This window comes from Callionymus lyra, chromosome 18 (assembly GCF_982586985.1).
Source record: "Callionymus lyra chromosome 18, fCalLyr1.hap1.1, whole genome shotgun sequence".
Classification (NCBI taxonomy): domain Eukaryota; kingdom Metazoa; phylum Chordata; class Actinopteri; order Syngnathiformes; family Callionymidae; genus Callionymus; species Callionymus lyra.
Genome location: NC_141835.1, coordinates 8,874,898 through 8,884,969, shown reverse-complemented (window position 1 = coordinate 8,884,969; position 10,072 = coordinate 8,874,898). Strand labels below are relative to the sequence as shown.

Here is a 10,072-nt window from a genome sequence, read left to right as displayed (position 1 = left end):
TCGTGTATTTATCATTAGTTCTATAATTTTGAAAATTTAAATAAATGGTTAATAAAATAATATGTAATAAATAATCACATCTAATATATTTAATTTTAGCTAAATAAAAAAAGAATATTTTTATTTTTTTAAATATCCCGGATCTTTTAGTATCTATTTATTTTAGATGTGAAATAACCTTGATTTATTTTTAGTGAACTTTATTCGATAAATATACAGTGCTTATTTGTTTAATCCATTTTTTTTAAATAAAAATGTTAAGCTAAAGAAGTAATATAATTACGTTTATTTTGGAATGTAAATATTCAACTCTAAATTCAATTTAATAGTTACACGTTTAACCACGTAAATATTAATCGGAAACTGCACAAAAAATACGTGACTATTTTTTTTTTTCTTAACTTAATATAGACTTTCCGTTATAGTAGTTTCTAATAGAAAGTATTGATGACGTCATGGAAGTCCGGCACGTCGCACCCCTCGATCCTGCAGCAGACTTGTGTTCTTGAACCTCAGTGGGAGTCTCTTGCTCTGGTACCGGGCGGGATCGGATCGAGCGACCAATGAACGCGCAGCAGCGACTCGCCGTATATGAGCCAAAGATTGACGTGGAGGACTCGTCAAATTAATTCCAGCTAAAGTCTGGACTCCCCAGGATTCGTCCGAGTGACCCTTTTTTTTCCTCCTTCAATCGTCCGAACGTCGCGTTTCTCCGGGAGTCCTGCACGAGCCAAAAAGGGGGGACCGCAGATCTTACAGCTCAGCTCGGACTCTTCCTCCAGCAACTCTCTGGATTTCGCTGGAACGTTTAAAAAATCTCTCATTTCGAGACACTTTTCAGTCAAATGGGTAAGATCGATCAACCGCGCGAGCTCGTGCACGCGCATCAGAGACTCCGTCTACCAGTTGTTCGTACTTTTTTTTTTAAAGACGCGGTTGCGAACCCGAATCCCCCCGAAACATTCGAACCTATTTTTCTTTAGTCTTGAAAAGTTATAACGTTGTTAACTTCTCAAAAAATAACATTTGTTTTTAGTTGTAAATAATCGGTTTAACTACGATGTTCGTGTATCGATTTAAAACTTGTTTTTAATTTATCGGCTTCTTTTATACACCTCAGGTTGTCGTAAAGTCGTAAATTAATTTTAAAAAGCATTAAAAGTGAATCAAAAATAGCAGTTGTCTAAAATGACCTTTTTTTTTTTTAAATGGAGTTTTGAATAGAAACTATTTTTACTTATATAATAACTTATAACTTATTATAATCCAAATTAAATGACCCAAAACAAATTCTTACTGGCATAAGTTATATAGTATACTTATTTTCACATGCATATAATACACCACATTTTTCATTAATAATTATATTAAAGGCCTTAGTTCTGACGTCCGCGTTTTTTTAAAAAACTTATAATAAATATATAAGTTGTGGGTAATGCTTGTTACATATATATTAACTAATATTATTTTTAGAATATATTTAAATGATTTGGCCTTTAACCTCGCTTTCGAAAAGTGGTTTAGAAAAAACTGAACAAGCTGTTGCTTTAATAAATTACGTTAAAGTATTATTAGTTTTTGGATCAGAATTTTTCTTTCTAAAACTAACTCACCAAAGAGTGTAGCCATGTTATAAATTATTAATTTAACTTAAATAAAAGAAAGGCTGTTTCTTATATCTTTAAAACATACCAGTTTAGTTGTAACTTAAAACTTACTAATATAATAATCGTTTTTGAATGACAGTCGGTTAAAAATCGACACATTTAAATGCGTAAATATTATAACCTTTTGCTGATTCCGTCTTTTTTCTATTTGATTTTTTCCGTTAACGACAATTGTTCCATAAAAACAATCTCTTTATGCTTCACGTTATTGTAAAGTTTTTCTTGCGACCATTTCAAGTCATTCACGAGACAGAGACGTTTAAATTCGCCTGTAAATGAACAGAAGTTGTTGTTTTTGTTGAAGTTTAAACGTGTTGTGATGTTTCTCTTAAAAAATGAAGGTAACTTTGTGCATGTGTTCGCTCTTTACTGTGTTAAGAGTTTATATTTATTGCAGTACCAAAGTCAAGAGGTCAAAAGAAAGTTTATATACAACTCTGCAGGTATTTAAAAAACACGGTTCAGATTGAAGTCCGTCAAAGTCGCCATGTTTGATTGTTGAGAAGAATTTTCACATGTATTCACTTCAACTTAAAGAACATCTTATGTTGCAAACATGCAGTTTCCAACTCATCTTCATCTAAATATTATATTATATGACATTTCAAGCAGATGATGGTTATATTTTGGGTCGTTTTTAACTTCGTAATGAAGGATTTAAGACGTTGAGACAGACTCGTCGTATACGTCGATATAAAATGCCGTAAATAAATTAATCTGCGTTTCGAGTACTTATCATGTGTGTTTTTAAATATAAAAGCAGATGAAGGTGATGCTAAATGTACATCAAGTGAAAAGCGTCTATATTGCTGCAGATGTTCCTGCGTGTGTGTGTGTGTGTTTTCATAGTGAGGCCTCTGGATATGACTTTAAATAAAGTTAGACGTAGTTGCAAAATAAAACATTTGTGAACGTTTGAATCTAAAAGCAAAATCGAATCTATGTCTAAATCAAATTAATTTTTCTGTTCTATTAGGAAATTGAAATAATGTTAAGTTTTTTTTAAATGAATATTTAACGTGTTTTTATGATTTTATATATTATTAATGGTGACGCTAAGGACAATTAAAAAAAAAAGAAAGAAATTTATTTTGTTATATGTATTCCCGTTTATTATTCATTGTTTCACATAGAATATTATATCAATGTATTATTGATTCGTGACCACCTGGTCGCATTAGAACTCAAAAATAAAAGTGTATTGTAGTTTCTTCTGAGCAGGAAATGACGACAAATTTGAAGTAAATGTGTTTATTAATCCGTAGTTTTAAATTGTTTATTTTGTTTGAGGTTACGTTTTATTACATTTATTATTATTTTTTACTCGTGTTCCACTTGCGGTCAGAAAAAGAACGAGTTATGTTTATCAATATGTTGCTAATATGATCCAATATTTGTATTGATCACGTGGTTCTGTGGGTTCCAGAGCAGACCTATGGAGAGGTGAACCAGCTCGGCGGAGTCTTCGTCAACGGCAGACCTCTGCCCAACGCCATCCGGCTCCGGATCGTGGAGCTGGCCCAGCTCGGGATCCGACCCTGCGACATCAGCCGTCAGCTCCGAGTCTCTCACGGCTGCGTCAGCAAGATCCTGGCCCGCTACAACGAGACCGGCTCCATCCTGCCGGGGGCCATCGGCGGGAGCAAGCCGCGCGTCACGACCCCCAACGTGGTGAAGAACATCCGGGAGTACAAGCAGAGCGACCCGGGGATCTTCGCGTGGGAGATCCGGGACCGGCTCCTGGCGGACGGGGTGTGCGACAAGTACAACGTGCCGTCCGTCAGTTCCATCAGCAGGATTTTACGCAACAAGATCGGGAACCTGTCCCAGCCGAACCAGTACGAGACCGGCAAGCAGGCCTCGGCGCAAAGCGGACTCCCTTACAACCACCTCTACCCGTACTCGTACTCCAACGCCATGTCGCCCACCGGCGCCAAAATGGGGAGCCCCCCCGGAGTACCTGCGGGTCACATGAGCATATCCCGGGCCTGGCCCTCCGCGCACACCGTCAGCAACATCCTCGGGATCCGGGCCTTCATGGACCCTTCAGGTGAGAGACGAACAGAAGCTGTTTTTTTTTTTTTACTAAGTGCTCGTTTATGAATTGAACAAACACCAGGATCACCTGCAACACACTCGTGTTTGTCCAGCAAATCCTTCACCAGATCACCCGACAGGTCCGATCACGTATCCCGACACTCGAGCCTCGTGCGAGAGTCCAAACAGTCCTGATCAAATGTGGACTCATTGCGCCAATATGTACCAAGTGATTGATTTTTTTTTTTAACGTGATGGTTCATTAAATCAGATTACAATTTATACTGACGAATATTGAAAACTGCAGGAATAATTCGAAATATTTTCTTAGTCCAACATCATTCAAGCTTTAAATTTAATTTCTCAAATAAACGATGTACATCGCTCACCCTATTTTTCAAGGTATTAATCATTTTGAAATACACTTAAATTGATTTATAATTATACTTTTAATATAATTTAATTAACTTTATTAATATTTTTTGTGTGTGTTTGCATTGACTATTATATTTAATCAATTGCCTTAATAGTTGGCTAATAAGTTATTTTTTAATTAAATCATATTTGTCTCAATTATAATAATAATTAATTTAATTTAAAACATGTACACACATGGATATCTATAGGTTTTAATTGTATAAAATATCAATACGCTTTGTACTTATATTTATGCAGATAATGACGAGTGTAACTTTTTTTTAAAATAAAAATGTTAATAAAAACATTAAAATTAAACTTTATATCTCTAAAGTTACGTTTAAACAATTATCATGTATTTTGAACGTGTATTTAGCAAACAAATTTAGCAAGAAATCTAAAGTGTATAAAAAAGTTTATCAATTTGATGTGTGTTAATGATGTTTCATATATGAGTGTATTCTTGACACTTTAAGAATCATATTTTTATATCATTTTTAGTAGATTCCTCAGAATGTTTGCTAAAATAATTGGCCATTTTCATAATTTTTTGTCTTTTTTTTTTAAACTTTGACGTCATACGACACTTAAATGTTATTCATATTTCAACAGAAAAAAAGCTTGTATTTGGTAAAGTTAGCACATATCCTGGTGATGTTAAATCGGTTTATCCTTTTTATCAGTTTCTCTTAAAAAAGGCGTCAAACATTTGATGTCAAAGGTCATCAACAGGTGCATCACAGCAGGATGGTTGTTGGTTTTAATCCACTTTGGGTCATCTCTGAGGCAACCTGGTTTCATTCTGCTTGAAGCTGGGTGTCCTCCGGGTACTCTAGTTTCCTCCTAAACATACCGAGGGAAATGGATGACTCTCAGGTGTAAGTGTGTGTGTGAGTCGTCGACTATTGTTGGACAAATTATTTAAAGTGTATCTCACCCTGGATAGCTTGGACAGGCTCCTGCATTGCAAAATATATATATATATATTTTTTTAATTACTTTAGAATATATTCTAATTAAAAAGTAGATACATATTTGATTTAAAAACATCATGTTCTTGAAATCGACGCGTTTACATAAATTCGACTTATATTTATGTACAATTTTAATGGTTTAAAAAAAAACGTTTTTTGTCTGTATAATCTGCTTAAATTAAATAATTCCTATTATGCTTACACGTTATTGTTGAAGGTGAGGCGATGATATAAATAATAATAAAATCTTATTGTGTTGTATTTTATTATTTAATGTATTCAGAGTGCACTATATTTGTCCTATTATTATTTTTGTCTTAAATATAATTTAATATTGGCTGAATATATTGCTAATATATATATAAACGTCTGAACACATTTACAATACTTTTAATGCATTTTTTTTGTATTGTATGTGTAATAATTCGGAGGGTGGATTAGTTTAAGTCGTAAGTGTTTTTAATCACAAAAGTAAACCAAGAAACAAATCGCTTAAGGAGAAATATATAAACCCAGTTTAATATAAAGTTTAATTCAATTTCTAATAATGAAGAAACCTTGGGTTGTTTTTTTGTGCCTCAGCCATCGCGGGCTCGGAGTGTTACGGGCCGAAGATGGAGGACTGGAGCGGCGTCAACAGAGCCGCCTTCCCCGCCTCTCACCCCGTCAACGGCATCGACAAATCCGCCATCGAGGCCGACATCAAATACTCACAGGTAACGCATGCGCACTGAGTTTTCAAACGTGGTCGTGACGCTGACGCTCGTTGTGCTGCAGCCGTCCTCCACACTGTCCAGCTACGTCTCCGCGTGCGCGTACTCGCCCACCAACCAGTACGGCGTGTACAGTGGGCCGGCGGGAGGCTACGTCACCCCGGGTCACCCCCACTGGCAGCCGCAGAGCCCGGGACTCACCCACTCGGCAGGAGGGATGAGCCTCCACGCCGGAGACATCCACGCGCAGATGTCCTTCAAACACCAGGCGCGAGAAGGTACGATGATGATGATGATGATGAAGATGATGAAGATGATGAAGATGATGATGAAGGTTTTTAAATGATAATGATAAGGATGTTGATAATGATAAAGATAATTATGATAAAAAATAAAATGAATATGATGATAGAAATGATGATGATTAAGATGTTGAAAATGACGATGATGATGATGATGATGATGATGATGATGATGATGATGATGACAACAATGAACATGATGAAGCTTAAAAGCTGTGTTGATGAAGATAATGACAACAAAATTAAGATGATGATGATGATGATGAATATGATGAAGCTTAAAAGCTGTGTTGATGAAGATAATGATAATATAACCAAGATGATGAAGATGATGATGATGATGATGATGAAGCTAAAAAGCCGTGTTGATGAATATAATGATAATATAACCAAGATGATGATGATGATGATGATGATGATGAACATGATGAAGCTAAAAAGCTGTGTTGATGAAGATAATGATAATATAACCAAGATGATGATGATGATGATGATGAAGCTAAAAAGCCGTGTTGATGAAGATAATGATAATATAACCAAGATGATGATGATGACGATGATGAAGCTAAAAAGCTGTGGTGATGAAGATAATGATAATATAACCAAGATGATGATGATGATGATGATGAAGCTAAAAAGCTGTGGTGATGAAGATAATGATAATATAACCAAGATGATGATGATGATGATGATGAAGCTAAAACACTGTGGTGATGAAGATAATGATAATATAACCAAGATGATGATGATGATGATGATGATGATGATGAAGCTAAAAAGCTGTGGTGATGAAGATAATGATAATATAACCAAGATGATGATGATGATGATGATGAAGCTAAAAAGCTGTGGTGATGAAGATAATGATAATATAACCAAGATGATGATAATGATGATGATGATGAAGCTAAAAAGCTGTGGTGATGAAGATAATGATAATATAACCAAGATGATGATGATGATGATGATGAAGCTAAAAAGCTGTGTTGATGAAGATAATGATAATATAACCAAGATGATGATGATGATGATGATGATGAAGCTAAAAAGCTGTGGTGATGAATATAATGATAATATAACCAAGATGATGATGATGATGATGATGAAGCTAAAAAGCTGTGGTGATGAAGATAATGATAATATAACCAAGATGATGATGATGATGATGATGAAGCTAAAAAGCTGTGGTGATGAATATAATGATAATATAACCAAGATGATGATGATGATGATGATGATGATGAAGCTAAAAAGCTGTGGTGATGAATATAATGATAATATAACCAAGATGATGATGATGATGATGATGAAGCTAAAAAGCTGTGGTGATGAATATAATGATAATATAACCAAGATGATGATGATGATGATGATGAAGCTAAAAAGCTGTGGTGATGAAGATAATGATAATATAACCAAGATGATGATGATGATGATGATGAAGCTAAAAAGCTGTGGTGATGAAGATAATGATAATATAACCAAGATGATGATGATGATGATGATGAAGCTAAAAAGCTGTGGTGATGAAGATAATGATAATATAACCAAGATGATGATGATGATGATGATGAAGCTAAAAAGCTGTGGTGATGAAGATAATGATAATATAACCAAGATGATGATGATGATGACAACAATGAAAATGATGATGATGATGATGAAGCTAAAAAGCTGTGGTGATGAAGATATTGATGACAAAGATGATTATAATGATATCAATAATAATGATGAATATTATGATAATGACGATTAAGCTAAAAGCTGTGGTGATGTTGATGAAGGTGATGATGACCTAGAAAATGATGATGATGATGATGATGATGATGCTGTTGATGACGATGATGGTAATGATTATGTGGAAAATTATGATGGTGATGATGGTGATGATGATGTTGTTGAGGATGAAGAAGATGATTTTGTTGAAGATGATGAAGAAGATGATGAAGAAGATGATGAAGATGAAGAAGAAGATGATGATAATGTTGTTGACGATGATGATGATGTTGACGTTGATGAAGAAGATGATGATGATGATGAAGATGAAGATGATGATAATGTTGTTGACGATGATGATGAAGAAGATGATGATGTTGTTGACGTTGATGAAGAAGATGTTGTTGATGATGATGAAGAAGATGTTGTTGACATTGATGATGAAGATGATGATGTTGTTGAAGTTGATGAAGAAGATGATGATGTTGTTGATGAAGAAGTTGATGATGATGTTGTTGACGTTGATGAAGAAGATGATGTTGTTGATGATGCTGATGAAGAAGATGATGATGTTGTTGACGATGATGAAGAAGAAGATGATGATGTTGTTGATGATTATGAAGAAGATGATGATGTTGTTGACGTTGATGAAGAAGATGATGATGTTGTTGACGTTGATGAAGAAGATGATGATGTTGTTGACGTTGATGAAGAAGATGATGATGTTGTTGACGTTGATGAAGAAGATGTTGTTGTTGATGACGATTATGAAGAAGATGATGATGTTGTTGATGACGTTGATGAAGAAGATGATGATGTTGTTGACGATTATGAAGAAGATGAAGTTGTTGATGACGTTGATGAAGAAGATGATGATGTTGTTGACGATTATGAAGAAGATGAAGAAGATGATGATGATGTTGAAGATGATGGTAATGATTATGTTGAAAATTATGATGGTGATGAAGTTGATGTTGAAAAAATGGGGATAATGATGATGATGATAATAATAATGAATGTTGAGGAAGATGATGATGACGTTGAAAATGAAGATGATGATGAAAGTTATGATGATGATAATAATGAGTAAGAGTATGATGTTGAAGTGGATTATGACGAAGAATACGATGATGAAGGTGATGATGATGTTGATGATAATGATTATGAAGAATAGGATGAAGATGAAGATGATGATGATGTTGACGATGATGATGAAGACGATGATAATGATGTTGATGATGATGATGAAGAAGATGATGATGTTGTTGATGAAGAAGATGATGATGTTGTTGTTGATGAAGAAGATGATGATGTTGTTGTTGATGAAGAAGATGATGATGTTGATGATGCTGATGATGATGATGTTGTTGATGATGAAGAAGATGATGAAGTTGTTGACGATGAAGAAGATTATGAAGAAGATGATGATGTTGATGATGATGAAGAAGATGATGATGTTGTTGATGATGAAGAAGATGATGTTGTTGATGAAGAAGAAGATGTTGTTGTTGTTGAAGAAGATGATGATGATGATGTTGTTGATGATGAAGAAGATGATGTTGTTGATTATGAAGAAGAAGATGATGTTGTTGATGATGAAGAAGATGATGTTGTTGTTGATGATGAAGAAGATGATGTTGTTGATTATGAAGAAGATGATGATGTTGTTGATGATGAAGAATTTGATGATGTTGTTGATGATGAAGAAGATTATGAAGAAGATTATGAAGAAGATGATGTTGTTGTTGATGAAGAAGAAGATGATGATGATGTTGTTGATGAAGAAGAAGAAGATGATGTTGTTGATTATGAAGAAGAAGATGATGATGTTGTTGACGATGAAGAAGATGATGAAGATGTTGTTGACGTTGATGAAGAAGAAGATGATGATGATGAAGAAGAAGATGATGTTGATGATGAAGAAGATGATGATGATGATGATGTTGTTGATGATGAAGAAGATGATGTTGTTGTTGATTATGAAGAAGATGATGAAGAAGAAGATGATGTTGTTGATGATGAAGATGTTGTTGACCTTGATGAAGAAGAAGATGATGATGTTGTTGATGTTGATGAAGAAGATGATGAAGATGTTGTTAACGTTGATGAAGAAGAAGATGATGTTGTTGACGTTGATGAAGAAGATGATGATGTTGTTGTTGATGATGATGAAGAAGATGATGAAGATGTTGTTGACGTTGAGGAAGAAGATGATGATGTTGACGTTGATGATGAAGAAGATGATG

General features: G+C 34.5%; 1 protein-coding gene across 1 annotated transcript in view; it reads left to right on the top strand.

Moving 5' to 3' along the window:
* Positions 1 to 612: 612 nt before the first annotated feature.
* The window catches only part of pax1a (paired box 1a), a 12,967-nt gene continuing 3,507 nt past the window's right edge, over positions 613 to 10,072 (top strand). Inside the window, exons 1-4 of the mRNA XM_087779532.1 lie at positions 613 to 849; positions 3,094 to 3,717; positions 5,678 to 5,811; positions 5,873 to 6,086. Of these exons, the coding sequence (XP_087635658.1) occupies positions 846 to 849; positions 3,094 to 3,717; positions 5,678 to 5,811; positions 5,873 to 6,086 (976 nt within the window). The 5' untranslated portion in view covers positions 613 to 845. The remainder of the gene's footprint in view (positions 850 to 3,093; positions 3,718 to 5,677; positions 5,812 to 5,872; positions 6,087 to 10,072) is intronic.